The sequence below is a fragment of the Vanacampus margaritifer genome, chromosome 3, assembly GCF_051991255.1.
Source record: "Vanacampus margaritifer isolate UIUO_Vmar chromosome 3, RoL_Vmar_1.0, whole genome shotgun sequence".
Taxonomy (NCBI): domain Eukaryota; kingdom Metazoa; phylum Chordata; class Actinopteri; order Syngnathiformes; family Syngnathidae; genus Vanacampus; species Vanacampus margaritifer.
In genome coordinates, this window is record NC_135434.1 from 17,461,173 (window position 1) to 17,478,517 (window position 17,345).

Consider the following 17,345-nt stretch of genomic DNA (forward strand, 5'->3'; position numbering starts at 1 on the left):
TCAACTAGACTGAACGAAAAAAAACTCTGAGCTAGTTAACACATTGTAGCTTTTGACACTGTTGGGCAAGATTAATTACCCTAACACAGAAACACCATTCATTTTGTCTGTTGACATTTTTTCTGATATAAAGTAGTTGCTATGCTCCATAACCTACTCACGGCAGAGAACTAGACAGTCAACACAACAGAATACATCTCACTTGTGTCTGAAAAAATTGGGCTATTTTTCCGTGTATGACCATCTATGCTTAGGGGCTGATCATACAGCGACTAAATTAAAAGCCCTTTGGAATGCACGTAATAGTCGTTTGTCTTGGCTGTTTACACACTGGTTGTTCATTTCTTTTGTTAGGGATTTGTAATGTGTTTTCAGGGACTTTTGTAGCCAAGTTAGGTTGTAAATCTCGACTTCTTTTAGTCATTTTGAAGTACAGATGCCTGTTATGGTTTCTTTAGGATCAGCTCAAATCTTTTACCAGGCTTTGGCCGTCGAATTAAAATGTTTAAATGCATGCATGAATTAAGGTCACTCACAAAATTGTGGTTCCTGCTCTTGTAGACATACAGTTGTGCTAAAAATATCAGTGGGTTTAAAAACGTGAGTAAAGCTAATTTATAACTTTCAATTGTCTAATATTTACAGAAAATTAAGAAATGTTATTTGACAGTTTAAAAAAATGTAATGCCTGTGTTTTTCTTAACAAACTCAAATATTTATTGTAGCTTTTAGCATTCCTATGAATGACTAATTCAGTTGTACAGCTACTTTGTCTGAGACCTGCTTCACATCTGTGTTGACCAACTTCTTGCACCTGTGAACCGGTATTCCTGCCCGGGATGACTTGACAATATTGCACAATTTCCCTTCCTTGCTTGCTTTTGCCTGAGTAACCTCCATAAGTGACCACGTGTGTCTCTCCGTCGGCCCCGTTGTTGACGGATGTCCACAATTTCGGCGAGTGCTTTATGACACGGAGCCTTAAAAAAAAAAATACACTGACTCAGAAGGAAGACTGCTGAAAGTTTTGATTTTCACAGGTGTCTTTTAATTGTGACACTCGGTAACTGGCCGTTTTTGGTCACCCTGGAGCTGATCATTGGGTATTCTTTGCCATTCTGGAATTGTTTGATCCACCTCGAATGATTGTCTTCTGTTTTCCACTACGTCTCTCTGGTTTTGCTTTCCTATTTAAAACATTGGAGCTCATTTTGGCAAAGCACTCAATTACTTTCTGCACTAATTTGTTTTCCCCTCTCCAATCAATGTTTTATTGAAATTACGCTTCTTCTGAACAATGTCTTGAAGGATGTATTTTCTATGGCTTTCGGAGTAAAATGCTTGTAAACAGTACATGTTGGCTTAATCCCTAAATAAGGACCACCTTATTGAAGTATTTTTTAATTTAAACTACAAAATGAATTGCCTCACATATTGAATGCAATACTTATTGGTATTACATGTATTAATTATCATTAACAGTGATTGATCTGGTTGGTCGTGTTAGACTATTATTTTGAGCATAAGTGTATTTGGACATGTCTTATTTATGCAGCTGATGCTCCTGTGGCTTGTCTCAAGGTCTAGCCTAAGAGGTCTAACCTTAGTATATGTAACTGCCCCCAGTGCCCCCTCTGTCATTCCCTCCAGTGATTTCCCTTACCCTCCTCCATATTCTAAAATAATAAAGCCACTCCTTGGAGATCGCCCTACTGTGACTTAAGTCCATATCCCACTGAGGGGTGAGCGTTTGAGGAAGGTAGCTAATGTTGATTTTTCCCCAGGGTTCGTTCAAGGTCACAAACGTTCACCAGATGTTCGCCAACTATTTTAATAGTTTTTGCTGCAGCAAGAAAAACTGTTGGTGAACGTCCGACGATTGTCTTTGCGACCGTGAATGTACCCTGACAAAAAAACAAATATCCCATAATCTCGCAAAAACTCACCAACGCTTGCCGCTAAGTGAGATTCGGGTTTTAGTTTTACATTAAATCTCAACGTGCAGAGTGTTTTGTTAAGGTCTGGCAAAAGGAGCAACTTCAGTCATACAACTGATAACAGTTTAACTGTAACAGATAACAGATAACTGATAATAGTCCTCACAGAATCCGTTCCTTATCCCCGGTCTGTAGCAGGGAAATGAAAGTTGCACTTTCCAGCTGGCAAAGCATGTTGCACAGTATGGCTGTGTCTCCTAGCAGAGCAGTTGACCTCTAAAAACAATCCTCATCTGACCTAAGGCATTCGCTTAATTGTTTTACCATTCATGCATTTTTTTATTTAAATATTTTCATTTTTTTATTTATTATTTTACAGCGCAGAGATCTGGACTGTGAACAAGACCACATCAAATCTCAGATCCGGGAGTTGTGTGGCCAGCAGACAACCCAAAGTCGAGAGCTCCAGAGACTAGGTGAGAACAACTTCTATGTAAGGCGCACCCTCACACTTGGATCCATTTTCCACATCCCACACATCCGTGATTGTTGCCATACAAAAGCTTGTATAGGCTGTAAACATTCACCTGAAGGTCACATTTTGATAACCTGGAGGGAAACACTAACCATGTCTGTGCAATGAACCCGTGGCTGCATTAAAGCAGCTAAATACAACTTCCTTCCAAACGCTTGTTAAAACAGCCAGCTAAAAGAGCGTTTCTTCTCTGGTGGCAGTCAGAAAGTCACATTAGTGTAGAATCTTTCATGTAGCTTTATTAGCTGTGCAGAGGCGCTCAAGCCATCAGCTTAAACTCTTTCGCCTCTTAAGTGTAAAGAAATTTCATTAACCTTTGAGGCCATTAATAAAACGGCATGAATGCAGGCTTTGAGGGCAGAATGAGCAGATTTGTAATTAATACTATGCCTGACAATTGATAGCTTATGTATGCTGTATTTACGATTGACACACATGTTACCTAAATCTAAAGCTTGTTTTATTAACTCCCCCTATTAAATGTTGTAATTTTCTGTGAAAGCTCAAATGATATCTTGTACAATTAAAACCCATTCCACAGCCATAATGTAATTGTATTTGACCTCCTCCATGAGTCTTTCGCGTGGATCTCAACTTTGGTCATGGCTTTTAGGAACCAATAGAGGGAAACCCAGCAGCCACAACTCTGCTAAATAAAGCTGATACCAGAACAGAACCAACGTTCTCTTGATGTGGCACAGCAAATCTCCTAATGTTCCTGATTCATTCCTGCCTTATAATTTAAGACAGGGTGAAGCTTGTGTCAACAAAAAAGACCACCAGTGAAAAGCACTTGTCAACAAAGGCAGAGAGAACATTATGTGGTTGGGACAGGAGTGAGTAGGCAGTGTGAGCCGGTGGTTTTTCGAGCGGCTAGTTGTCCTTTTTTTCGGGTGAAAGTATGTGAAAATGAGAGATGAGCCTGTAAAAAGTGCATTCTTTGAGATTGTCAACATTACAAAAAACCATTCCCATGCTTCTCAGACAAAAAAAGCTTCACAGTATTTACACGCGTTTGCTATATGTGTTCAGCCATTTCTCACTCTATAGCAACTGTTACAGCACGGGCTATGATTTAGAAAATGAAATGTTTGTGTCGACTCAGTGCTATGCATTATATCCTTGTCTGACATGTCCACTTGATGTTCTGCCCACCATGGATTGCCTGAATGCAATTTTACCGCTCATGGAGTTGCAAAAATAACTGAAAACAATGAAACCCCCTCAATTATCCACTCTTTCTCCTTCATTTCTTGTCCATTTCCTGCCTTTGTATTCTTATACAGTAATGTAGTGACCAGAGCAATCCACTCCTTCCTTGACAATTGTGGGTTTGTGGTTCAATAAGTGGCCTCGTGCAGTTGATCACAGTTTATTTTTTGCTTCAGCAAGTTGGTATGTGTGTGAAGGTCAATTGCCAGATGTATAGGAGATACGTAGTTTGTACGTGATTGTCTACTTCAATCGCACTTGGCCACATTGCTCAATGTACTTAAAGGAAACGTGCTCGGTTTCTCACTTCTATTTCATTCATTGGGGAAATTAGCAGATTACATACTCTATCAATGCTGATATCTAGTGAGGTATTTTTAGTAAAGAATAGAGATAGACCGATGTTTTCAGGGCAGGAAAAAAAGGAAACTATTTGTCAAAATTTTGAATAATGCAACCTCCAACACATTGTTTAAATTTCTTTAGGCATTTTTAATTAAACTGCCTTTCAGATTTGCAACAAGTTTTTTTCTTTTTCTTTTTGTCTTCGACTATAGACATCTTTGTTTTCAAATTCTAACGAAAAGCCCAGGAAGGTCCCAGGCTCAGCAGCATCTCTTAGAACATTAACTCACACTTGCTCCCCAAAATGTATAAAAACTTTCTATTTTAAATATGGTCCCAAAAATGTATTTTTACATTTGTTTGTTTTTTTATGCTAGAGCATACAGAAGGCTTTGATGCAGCTTCTGACCTGAAGAGGTCGCTTAAAGCAATGCTAGTTATTACAAAAACGGCCAGCAGGTGGCAGCAGAGTGTAAGAGATCAACCAGGGCCATGTTGCAAAAAGGCTCTTTTCCCCAGTGTTTTAAACAGATTTGTGAATAATAATGAAACGTAGCTATATTCTAATACTAATTGCTGCAAAACGGAAACAGATAGAAATATAGTTTTTTTTTCCCTGATGAAAGAAAAGATGCTAATCTTTCTTTTGGTATGTTTTTAGAACAATAGAACACAATATTCTGTGGACCTTGCAAAATGAATAAAAAATCAGTAAAACAGCCGGGAGCAAAGGGAGTTGCTTCAGTAAACTGAAAAAGGTTGGATGTGAATGAGTTAAGTACGTAAAAATTCACAAAAATAACAAAATAATTCCCTGAGTTTTACACAATTTTCTCTTATTGGCTGTCAGATTAAAAAAAAAAAATTAAAATAAAATAACAGAGAGTGGAAGAGAAAAAGCCTATGCCTAAATATTGGCTCGGGCGATAATCGCTCTATGCGTAATTTGTAGTGTCACAATGTGTGCCAGCCAATCCGTGGGAGCCAGAATTCTGGCAAAGTTGTATGGGTTGAAAAACACATTTCACTCAACAAAATGTTAACACTTATTGTTTTTGGTTTTTAATTTAATGGGGGGTTCATGGCATGTTGTCTATAGCCATTAATAGTAAACAACCATAAAAATAAGAGACTGTTAATGTAAAAAAAGAAAAGTTTTGTCTTACGAGGTTTATGGGAGGGGGAGCGATCCTGGAGTTGCACCTCCACTCACCCAACAACTAAACAAAAACAAACTGGCTAAAGAAACAATCTCCTTTGTGGGGGTTGGGTCAGCTGCTTGATAACTTTAGTCTGATCTGGTTTCTTCATCTCTGGAATGTGCACAGCCACAGATATTCCCCCATAAAACGCACTGTTGTGTGCTTAGACGTTGAAAGGATGTGGGCGCTGCTGTGTTGTTTGGAGTGTGGTTTCCTGAGGAGAGAGGGAGCAGTGAAGGAGCTCAGATGGAGGGGAATGAAAGCGCTTGTCTCCATTTCACTTGTACTTCCTCCTTGACGTTTTGCCACCTTCAACAGCGCCACCTGCGCCTCCCTCCACTTCCTCCTCTTTTATGCGCAACACAATCCGACAAATATAACTCAGGAACACAGGCTAGTCTGGAGGAAATGCAGACATCCCGTCATGTCTCCACGTGTCCCCTCTGTGATCCTGGGTGATTTTTTTTATTTTTTATCTCAGTCTCTCTTAGAGCTGTGTGTCCGGAAGTATTTCATTTTCCCTCTTATCGGTTACTTAAACACTACCAGTTGCTTTTCCTTATATCCAGTGAAACATACGGCAGCATTGACATCACTACCTTAAATCTTTTGTACTGTTCATCTTCTGTGTTGCAGGCTCAAAGTCAGGCATGGTACTCGTTCTTGACCATTTGGTAAAAGGGGATGGCTCCGGACCTCTGCTGATCCAGCCACAGAGAGAAGCAGTGGCCACAGAACCTGACCTGGTTATGTCTCACCGTCAGAGGTCTGATTCTGCAGCTTCAGACTGCAGCGTGGCCTCTTCCAGATCCAATATGGATTCCGTGACTACAGAAAAGAGCCTGAGCTCAACCTACAGAGGCCGTTCAGATTCTGGAGCCTCAGACAGAAGCCAGCGCAGCAGACAAGACTCTGGGACATCCGAGCATAGTATCGAAACCCAATCTGGCATCATTCACACAGTGGGCTCAGATGTGTCCGATTCTTATATCGAGCTCCCTTTAGGTTCTGGAGGTATTGACAGTATTGATTTGTCAAGAAACTGCAATGACTCTGGAACATCAGATCGCACTGAGAGTATGTTCTCTGAAGAACGGTGTCTGGCAGAGGAAGAGGAGGTGGACACAAGTGGCTGCGCTCACAGTACCGACTTGAAAACCCAGATCAGAAGCCACGATGTAACCAGTTTCCACATTCCGTCCAGCCAGGACCATCTTGTCGACCAGGATCTTCCAGATGGAGCTGTTTTTTCTCGCAGAGCTTTTGAAACTGGCACGGTCAATGGTATTGCTGAGGGAAAGCACGACATCCTGAAACAAAAGGTAAACAATATTCATTATTTATTATGATGTTCAATGAAAACACACATAACAGCGTTAAGAGTTGTTTATTGTTCAGTATCACAAACTATGTAAATTATTGCCCATTCAGCATCCATTGCAGCCTGATCATCCTGGAAGGGGGATTTCCACATTTGCAAATTTTTCGACTGATGTTTTTTTCCTTGCCCTATTTTGGTTCGATTAGGGGATGTCGTTGATATTTGCCAACTGAGGGCATGTGAAGCCCTTTGAGAGTCTTGTGTGATTAAGGGCTATATAAATAAACTTGACTTGACTTGTCAACGTACGTAATGATATACTACTGTACTGTAATTTCACTAAGGGCTTTCTTAAAGCTTCTGAACGCAGAAAATTTAATTTTGAATCAGTACTGTCATCTGTGGCCGAAAATCACGTATAGGAATGCGCCGCATGACTTCACATCTGCAGACAGAGGGCGGTAAATTCAAACCAGACTCAAGTCTGTAAACTATTGGCCCTCTAGAGGCTTGCATTAGTTCCCATTATGAACAGCTTAGGTGTCATTTACTAAATAAAAAATGTTTCAGTCATAAATGGTCAAATAAAAACACCATTGTAAAAATAATTTTGGCCAAATTGATATAATTTTAAACTGCAGCTTTAAAAACAGATTTTGTTCCATCTGTCAATTATTGACAGTTACTGTCAATGCCATACCACCAGAGGGAGCTGTTTAGTCACAGAGCATGCATGTTTGAGCTCCTCACCTTCTTTCCCCTAACACCCACTCGAGACTTATGTGACACCCAGGTTACATTGGCATCCATAAACACACTGTGCTGACATCCAGTTCTGGGCTGTTTATCTCTTGTTGCTCGGCTGCACAAACAAACACATCTGCACCTGAGCATCTCTGCTTCCTTTCAGCAGTAGGTGTGTCTCACCTGTTGTCAGAAGAAGAGCAGGCGGTCTTCTGTCTCTCGTCACCCAAGAGCACAAAACACACAAATTAAATGTTGCACGATCATTTGTGTTAACTGTTTGTTCTCATCTAGGGATCACATGGTCTTTAAATGTGTTTACCCAAGGCCAGCCTCAACTTGTTTTACTGTCCATTTCGATTTAGGCTGATGCTCTGTCGCCTGAATATAATGTAAACACTCTGAGGCCCTGTTGCCAAAAAAAGAACCGGGGCCCGCAATTTACTCAAAACACAAATGTTATGTAATAAAAAAAGACCAGCAGTCAGTGTTGTACTGCATGTGTATAACGTGTAGCTGTCACAACACCCATACGTAACAACTTCAAAACCTCTGTGAGACCTTATCCTCACAAGGGTCGCGACTCACAACCATGCCATGCTAATTGGTGTGCGTTTATTAATCCAATGCAATTGAACTCCAAATCTCTGTAACCCTCGCCACTAATTGCTGTGTCCTGTTTTTGGTTTCCTTCATATAGATAGAATCGTGTGATCCAATCCTCAATCATGCCAAGGATGCTGGTAAGAAAGAAATCATGAACACATCAGTCACTATATATTTGAGCCTTGTGATAAGTGCCCAGGCTTATGTTTTTTGTTTTGTTTTTTAGATACAAGCCATTTTCCCCCCTTTAACTTATGAGCACAAACTTGCGATGTTGAATGGCAGTTAACTCAACTCACCTCACCTCACTTAACAAGCAGTTTGTCACATAGTGTCCAGAAAGTTACCCCAAAAAAGCCAAAGTTAGCTAGCTTAATGCTAACACAATGGGAAAGGTCATAGACAGGCGTTTTACTCTATGAATATTGAACACCAATGGTACAACAACACACAGACAACCGACTATATACCAATGCTCACAGGCATGTTTTCTTTGTCCTCTGTGAAACGCGCCTCATATTACTGCAGAATACTGTTTCACTTGTAGTAGGTGAGTGAAACACCTCTGTTTAGCTGCATGATTGTATTATAGTGCTGCCTGGCAGCAAATTGTCACACACCAGAAGCATCGGCAATAAAATATGATGCACAAACTTTTTAATTATTTACGTTCTATTTAATTATGAATGTTTTTACCTTGCCAATATTACTACAATTCCCCCCAAAGAGATTATTAAAAAAAAAAAAAAAAAATTGGGGTTTATTAAAAATGCTGAAATCCTGAAAATTATGTAATAAGGGAATTAAAAATCTAAAAGTATCTCTATTATAAGTATCTATTCTCTCAAACTAATTGGTTCTATGGAGCCTTATTTAACTATGAGTTGTGTGAGGAAACCATCATGATAGACTAATGTGGTAAATTCAGATGAAGAAACTTCTCCTTCTTTTCCTCCATATCTTCACAGCACCTGAAAAGAAAGATGTTTATCTGGAGCAGTCCAGGCGCACCAACTCTGTACGTGATCGCATGCGCAAGTTCAACGAGCCCAGTCAGAACATCATTTCCCCAGCTTTGAAGAAGGCTCCTCTGAGCAGCAGCAGCCAGACAAACTTCTCCAGAGCTGCGGAGCTGTTCACTCCCACTGCAACATCCCTCAACTCCTCTGGCAATAGGCCCGCATGGGCGCGCGCAGACTCCGCAGCTCACACCTCTGCCGCGACCATGAGTCAGGCCACACCTCAGCTTAGAGGTGTGGCTAACAAACCTCTGCCTTCAACCGGCCAATCCCAGCAGTCCATGGGTGGTACGAGGCACCCGACTGAGAAAAGTGAGTCGGTCTTGAGCGATTCAGAGGAGGACCAGACCCTTGGGAGAGAAGCTGGGCATCATTACACCCCAGAAGAAGCAGACCCAGACATGAAGACGTTCCTCACCATTGAGATCAAGGATGGCCGCACCACATCGTCGTCTACATCCTCCCACATGGTCCCCATCAGCAACATGTCCCCGCGCATCACCGCTAATGCTCTGGGCCAGAGAACAGGTAGGCCACGTTAGCAACAGGAAACATTCACTCCAGTTTTTATTTTATGTTTTAGGGATGATTTTGAGAATGAAGACACTGTTGTTTGGCAAGACAGTACTTTGCAATCAGAACCAAGCCTCTGACTCCATGTAGGAGGGGACAAGCACCAGTGACAGGTCACAAGTGGGTTGATGACAAAGCTTTTTGTCAGACTGCTGAATATGAAGAAGCATGCTTGTTCTAAAGGCTGCTTGTTATAGAGAGGCCTTGAGTGGGTGAGGTCAGAAGTTCACCACAGAAAGTACATCAGGACAAAGGACACAACAACTGTCTCTCTCAAGCCAGACTGAATAGAAGGATAGAACAGACCAACACAGTGCACTGGTTTGTCTGTTATGTGATTTACTTTTGAGGAGCCCGAGGAGTGAATTGGTTGTTCACTGGTGACTCCTTCAAGATGCTTAAACTCATTGCTACTTATATTATTTATTCCATGTATTATTTATATTTCTTCTCCTTCTCCTTCTAGCTAACACATTTTAGGATGCACTTATGCTCTGAATTTCATTTTCAAGCTCATCTTTCTCTGTGTCCTCCAACATTGTTTACAACCATAAAGTTGCAAAAATGTTCCGTTTAATTTGCATTCACCAAACAACCCCACTGTAATGTTTTTCTCAGTATACAGAGGCTTTTTTTTTTTAAATCATCTTTTTGTGTTTTTAACCTGATAAATTTGAGAACGTGATGACTAAATTAGTCATTAGAAGCATAATAGTAATATTTACAATCTGTATGTCAAAAGCAATGTGCAAGATGTGCCGAATGTATGTGTCTCTTTCAGAAGCAGAAGTCTTGGTTACAATCTGATTGATTGGGTAGAGGGGGGGGGCACATGCACACTCATGGAATTATTTATGTTAAAAGTGTTGTCATGTACATATTTCCTGTCTCCTGTCAGACTAGTCTTATGTTTATGGCTGTCTGGCGTCTTATGTAACTGACTAATGTCCCGGAGCATGCACACACATACTGTGTATATCAGGGCTTTTCCTGTATGTACATTCAAACCCTAAAATAAGAATCTGTGCCTATTTCAGAGCTGACCCTTGGCCTCAGAGCTACACCATTCAAGATCTTCTCTTCCTCCAGTATCTCCTCTGGATCCTCCATTAAGGTACTGGCTTGGAATTCTAAATCATCACTGAGGCTCTCCAGAGCTGATCAAAACATGTAAAGGATGATCTCTAACACGCTCCGGAGAGGTTATTGTGTTTAAATGAATCTGCAGTGTTTCTCTGCAGAAGGAATCCCCTATAAAGGGAGCAAGCATGTCTGTTCAGTGAAAGCCGGACAGAGTAAGAGAAGCAGAGGGACGAGCGGTGTTTATCAAATACAGAGAGGGTAGCCAGTCTCATCTTTCCTTCTAGGGTATGTGAAGGAGAGCAAAGGAGGAGGAGGAGGTGCTCAGGGCATTCCTCCTTTTCTCTCAGCAGGCAAATGCCCGCTGAGACCCATCCGGGTTGTGTTGGTTAATCACATTTGTCTATCATCCATCACACCCAACGACAACTTGTGCCATCTAGTCTTTATTTGGCTGCGCTTAAGATTCATCTCGTTTGGGGATCGTACAGAGATGACCGCTGATGGAGGAAAGTGACTGCTGTTAGACGGTTGTCTCGGCTCAGTGAGGAGTTAAAATTCAAATTGTTGCCTTCCTTAACCTTCACTGCCCTCCAAGAAAGGAAGTGTTCTGATGAACTGAGGGTAGAGGAGGGAGGCGAGAAGGTGAGGAGAGGTGGGGTCTTGCCTACTCTTCAATGGTGTGGGTGAGGGCAGCAAGACAGACAGACATAATCTGGTTTTGGGATCAGGGAGTTGGTTAATTGGGGCTAGGAGGAGTCTCCATGGGGCTGCAGGCTTGATATAAGGTGTTGGAATGAGAGCATATCCATCAGTTAGAGCCTCACTCAGACAAAGGTACGAACTAAGACACTTCGTCAGAAGAAGGTGGCATTTTGTAGGATATGAGACTGACGTACCCGCGCACAACAACCTAACATACAGGTAACCTCTTACTTTATTTTTAAAGGATATGTGCACTTTACGTAAGTGTTATCGCATCTTTTAACCAACCGGAATATCACTATATCCAGCAAACTATTTATGGATGGCAGTCGTTCACCTATCAATATTTTATCTTAAATTGTTGCTTTGCTGCTAAGTTTGTTTGTCACCTGAGTTTCCTTTCAAGGTTAACTACAGATGTTACTGATGACCAGAAAGTGTCGCACGTCATGGATGACTGCATGCTTGTACCACTAGGCACTTGCTTACAAGCTAAAAAACACAACAATGGAATCGTTGTTGTGTTGAGTGAACATGGATGTCACGACATTGATTTTAGGACTACGACTTTAAGCCTTTGTAGTTTAGTTTTTAGTTATCATTTGGTTTATTATTTATATGATAATCGTTTTTTGAGTCATTAAGTAAAAATGTACCAAATCCTCTGATTCTAGTGTCTCAACAGTAGATATTCTCAGATTTCTAAAGTTCTTCATGAAAGCAGACTGCTTCTTAATTTTTCAATCAAAATAAGATTTTCTTCATCAATTCTACTTTTATTTTGGAAAACAATGATCAACATTTTTGCCAGTTTGTGACGTTATGGACCAAACAAGTAAATGGATCCTTAAATTATGGCCTCAGAAGTATTATTGTATTAAACTAGTAGCCTTTTGCTTTAATCAGTACATAAGAAGTAGCTCTGAGTTTCAAAAATATTGTTGATACATCACTTCCAACTTGCTTAATTGTGGTTTATTTGGTTGTGCTTTAATTATTAAACAATGCCAAAGTAAACAACAATAAACGTTTTACACTAGTACAGTAATTAGGAAAAAGTATTTTACAATTTTTTTTTTACAAAATAAATCTATCAGATTATTTTATTGTTTAATCAATTCTAAACATATACAAGAGTGACAGCCCTACCTGCATGTGTACCTTAATTAGAGCTCAGTGTTTATATCCCCGCTGCATCAAAAAATAGCAGAGAGAGAATTATTTTTATTTTTTTTAATTAATTTATTATAAATTTTATTGTGTTACTTTTTAGAGGTGCACTATCTTAGTAAGGATCTACAGATGAGTTATCTTATTTTTATCGCTGGTGAGAACACCATAGGGCCTCACTCTCTGATCTGTTTGTGTGGTCTTGGCTTCTCCTTGGCGGTCCGCTATCAAAATGTCCACTATTTCCTTCGCTGTATTTTTATTGCTCTTGGACTGGCGACAGCTGTGGCCAGAGGCAGCGTTGCCTCTTTGTTTGACCGATGGACATCTGCCCATCTCAAGAGCGATGAAATGAATTATTGCACTCTTTAAAATGATGTGGTTCAAGATGATTTTGAAAATTGCATAATATTTATCGTAATTGTCCAACTACAAAAAAATAAGGTTGTGGAAATGTTGGAGTAAATTTTACCACCCCAAAAAAAAGTTTTCTCGTTAATGTCATGATGTAAATGTAATGATTAAAATTTTATTCTTCATAACAATGTTGTACGGCCATAAATGTTACCTTGCAGCATGGGCAAATATTGTGTAAAATTAAGAAACCCACTTTGTGGTCAAAATGGCCGGAGGACCATTTAGTCAGGTGTGACCAAAGCTGAATATTAATGCCTCGGTTATCACAGCTGTTGCTGCTCTTCTTACTATACTCGTCCTTGAGCACCAATATAATAAAAGTCGAGTGATGACAGCCTAGTCACATTCTTTCTCATAGTCACAGAGATAACTGTTGAGCCCCATCTCATACTTGTAACTTGCTGCTTGCATTAATTCACGACCCCAGTGACCCACAGTCAATGATGGATTGTCTTGGATTTGCACGGTGTGATGATGACCCCATTGTTAAAATACCACTGAGCCGTGACACATGATGGTGCTTGGCTAACCACTTCACATACTGTACATTGTAGATGATAGTCTAGTTGGCAGAGTGGATGCTAAGTGGAAAATTTTAAATCCCTTCTTGTCCTCAGTTATTAAGATTTACTTACGTTTTCTACTTGTTTAGGCTTAATATTTTTCTTTGGTCTCCTTTAGTTCAGAGCCTTGCGTGGTGCTACACTGGATTATTTTTAGAAACGCAGCAGCAAGGGTTTATACTACAGACTCTCTCTCTTTTGCTAAACCGTTATGAAGGAGAGATAATCAAATCCAAGACAGAGTTCACTCAACTTATTCCACATTTTAGTGTTTGGCACTGTTGTCAACTGGTCATCTCATCTTTGAGAAAAATATACTCTGATTTGAGTATTATAATTGGTGCATACTAGTACTGTATATCTGTATGCTGATGTTCCAATTGTCGAATCGTTACTTACAAATGAACTACAGCAATCCAGAAACATTTAATGGATAAATAACTTGCTCACAAATTGAACATGCACTGCATTTGAAGCAGCAACAGAGCAGTACCTCACCCTGTCTTGTTTATCAAATGTTAATCAAAATAGTTCTTGGGGGAGATGCAATATGAGAACAAGGTTCAAGATGGCCACTATTCGGCCAGTCCTTTAGTCCAAAAACAACTACACTGATGTTCATTAATCGCAGTCATGCAATCTAGCTCAAACGAGCAATCTCGAGGAGAAAAAAACTTGTGCAACTTATAATAAACCATCTTCAGCCAAAAACCGCATCCAGACCATGTTTGCTTGTTTTCCAATGGATATGTGAAGGACAAGAAGAGGGGTGCTTTTTGTTTGTTTTGTTTTGTGTTGTGTTGTTTTGTTTAATTGATGGCATGATGGTGCCCTCTCAGGCTTCCACCAGCTGACTGGCTCAATGGAATAACGTATGAGCCAGAGATAAATAGACATGACTGTGGCACCTGGAAAAAGGGGATGGGACTCCTGTTGCCTTGGCAGCGAGATTCCTTGCATGCTCATTGGTTGGCACGGTTTGGGTCACTGAAGGGGTGGGCGGTTTATGGGGTGTATAAAGAACATGTGTCGTTTGACAGGTCCTAAGGAAGGACTGGAAGAAAGAACACTTGTTTGCTGTTTTGTTTTATTATCTGAATGACATTTTTGACAGTTTCGGGCCCCTTGGGAAGAATACAGAACATTTGAAATTCATGCAGAGCTAAAAGTTGTGATATTGGGTCCAACTGCAGCCAGTTACAATTGCGACAATGCCTGGTGTTAACCTGGACTTCCAGGCAGCCCCAGAGGGTCCAGACGCACTAGGCAGCCCAGATAGTGCTTGTTCTGCGTCTGGCCTGGAGGAGGTCATTGGGGATCTGCTTTCACAGCAAGAGTTTGAAGAAGAGCAGTTTGGTGAGAGGAATTTTGAATTAGCACTAAGATGTGTGGTGGAGGAGATCCACAATGACCTCAAGTCATTTAGAAAGCAAGTGGACTTACAGCTGGAGCAAGCAGAAGTTCAGATGGGGCCAGTGGCCCAGGCGCTGGCTAGTTTGCAAGAGGAAAACTTGAGGCTGAGGATTCAACAGGAGAGGTTGGTGAGGCAAGTCGAGGCTCTTTGCCAGGCGATGGGGATTCCTGATCCTCCTCCACAAGTCATCTCAAACCCCTCCTCCAATTCTGCAACCCCGAATGAACCGCCTCATACAGCCCATGAGGAAAATTCTAATATTTCAACTGGGGATGCTCCGCCTGTTGAACCCCTGGAAAGGAAACCAAAAACCCAGGACCTTGAATCTGCGTCAAAATGCGCAGATGCAACACCAGATTCGCAACCCGAGCCTGCGGCAATCTCTCACCCTCCAGCCTTTGCATCCTGCCGCTCTCTATCTGCTCCTGCCTTGATGGGAAACGTTTCATGGAAGAGCAGCATGGTACGGTGCATATTATGGTTTTGTGTAATATACTACTTTACTGGGAACATGTTTTTTTTTTCCTATGTGGATGATGGTTGAATGTCACAGGTATGAGTTTTACACATTAAATTTACCATAGGCCGGAAATTGGTTTAAAAACTTGCTATTGTAGCGCAAAATTAACATCAAATTCTAAATTCCATTTGATTAGTGTTGGCTGTTTATTGTTGTTAGAGGGGGATAAATGGGAAATTCCTGTTCCTGCTCCTGTACAAATGATGGACTTGGAGAAAACTGACGTAAAGAATAATCAATGATTTGACCAATTGGCCTCAACTGTGCTACAACACAAAACACCTAAAGCACAGAGTTTGGCAAATTGTCTTCAACATGACTTGCACACAAAGGCCCTTAAAGATTTTTTTTCACCCACCACAGGCCCACACACACATTCTGTCTTTGCTAAATTCAGAGGCCTCGTTTGGCCATGCTGCAACCCAAAACATTCCTTGTCAGTCAAAAGACTCTCAGTCCACCCTGTCCCCGAGGCTACAAGTTCACAAAGATTTGGTCAACGGTGAACAAATGTGACATGCAGCGCTGGCTTGTCTTGACATTGTTCCTCTCTGGGGAGACCCGGCCGGGCTTGGGCCTTCCTAGAAGTGTGGTGGACCGGGATAGAGACAGCTGTCTGAGCTAAATCCGGACCTGGACCTGATTACGGCAAAAACACAGAGGCCGCAGCTACAGTGGTCTTCCACAGGCATTCAGCACTATGTGAACATTTTAAGAGGCGTTTTGTTTAGGATTCATGGTCACTGAATATATTTTGGTACACGCCTAAGGCGTTTCCCTCCCAAGCAACTACAACAAGGTACTTTCATTATCACAAATGTTTCCCACGGCGTTCCAGCTTAAACAAATACACAAAGAATTTAGTATACTTCAACTACAGTGGGTTAATTAAAAGAGATTTACTTTGGTCACCAGTCAGTGGAGTCTTTTTTGTTTTATACTTGCACAGCATGATTGTTAGGGTTAGATGTCATTTTGTTTTTTACTTTAACCTGCTTGTAAGCTTTAGCCACCACCTAAGTGTACTTAGTAATGTTGGTTTATATACAACTGCACATATTTATACTTACTGTGTTTAGAACCTTTCAACTTAGTGCACATTTCCGAATGGCTTTAAAGTCTTCTATAAAGTGGATATATGTTTCTCCTGTGTGCTATGCCGAATGGTGTTACACAAACGGTGAGTTCCCGGCAGCTCGGTCACATTTACAAACCTATTGTCAGTCACACTTGATGAACAAGTGACTCTCGCTGTCTCGCTTTCTGCCATGGCCGGATGGGGCCGGGGGTGGACGAAATAATGAGCTATGTGGAGTGGGCTGTCTTTGTCGGAGAAGAGAAGATTACCAGAAGGAGGGAAAGATGTGGGCTTTGAAACCAAGTTCACTGATTCAGGCCTATTATGGTGTTCACCTAAATCCTTCTGTGCCTATTACTTCCTAAATGTCAACAAACTTTGGTTGTGTTTTCTTAACATCACCCTGGTCTCATAATGATGAAATTTAACATTCTGTGCTTCAGGCTAGCAGATTCACGTTGCATCCAACTATGGTCACAATTTAGCATTCTCACACTAAATCATTTAACATCCTGTATTGTGCATGTTTTAGTTCTTGCTCTTATTGTCTTGTGTTTCGTCTCGAGCAGATGGAGACGGAGCCTGTCATTGCTTCAGAGCCGGTGTTTTCATCCGGCCCGTCGGTCCAAGTGCACATCCCCAACATCCCAAATGGTTCCACCATGCGGGCCAATGCTGATGAGTGTCCCGGAAAACTGACTGCTGACCAGTTGGCTGCTATAGAGGATGAAGAACTCCTCGATAAAATGGTACTTCACACCCACGTTAGGATTCAGAATGATTTATAAATCCACTTAGTGACAAATACAGCCGCTACGGACACGCGCAGGGTTTGTGTATGTGCAGTAAATCTCGTCAGCTGGGTTATATTTGGAAAATTCACAGCCTGTTGCTTTGTGTTGGC

The 17,345-nt window shown here is 41.1% G+C and overlaps 1 protein-coding gene across 5 annotated transcripts in view; it reads left to right on the forward strand.

The window, feature by feature from the left end:
- Positions 1-17,345, forward strand: part of smtnb (smoothelin b) — a 46,344-nt gene that overhangs the window by 21,822 nt on the left and 7,177 nt on the right. For all 5 annotated transcript variants that reach the window (XM_077561690.1, XM_077561692.1, XM_077561693.1 and 2 more), the window contains exons 6-11: positions 2,317-2,413; positions 5,868-6,553; positions 7,997-8,039; positions 8,871-9,449; positions 10,532-10,608; positions 17,011-17,190. In XM_077561690.1, the coding sequence (XP_077417816.1) occupies positions 2,317-2,413; positions 5,868-6,553; positions 7,997-8,039; positions 8,871-9,449; positions 10,532-10,608; positions 17,011-17,190 (1,662 nt within the window). The remainder of the gene's footprint in view (positions 1-2,316; positions 2,414-5,867; positions 6,554-7,996; positions 8,040-8,870; positions 9,450-10,531; positions 10,609-17,010; positions 17,191-17,345) is intronic.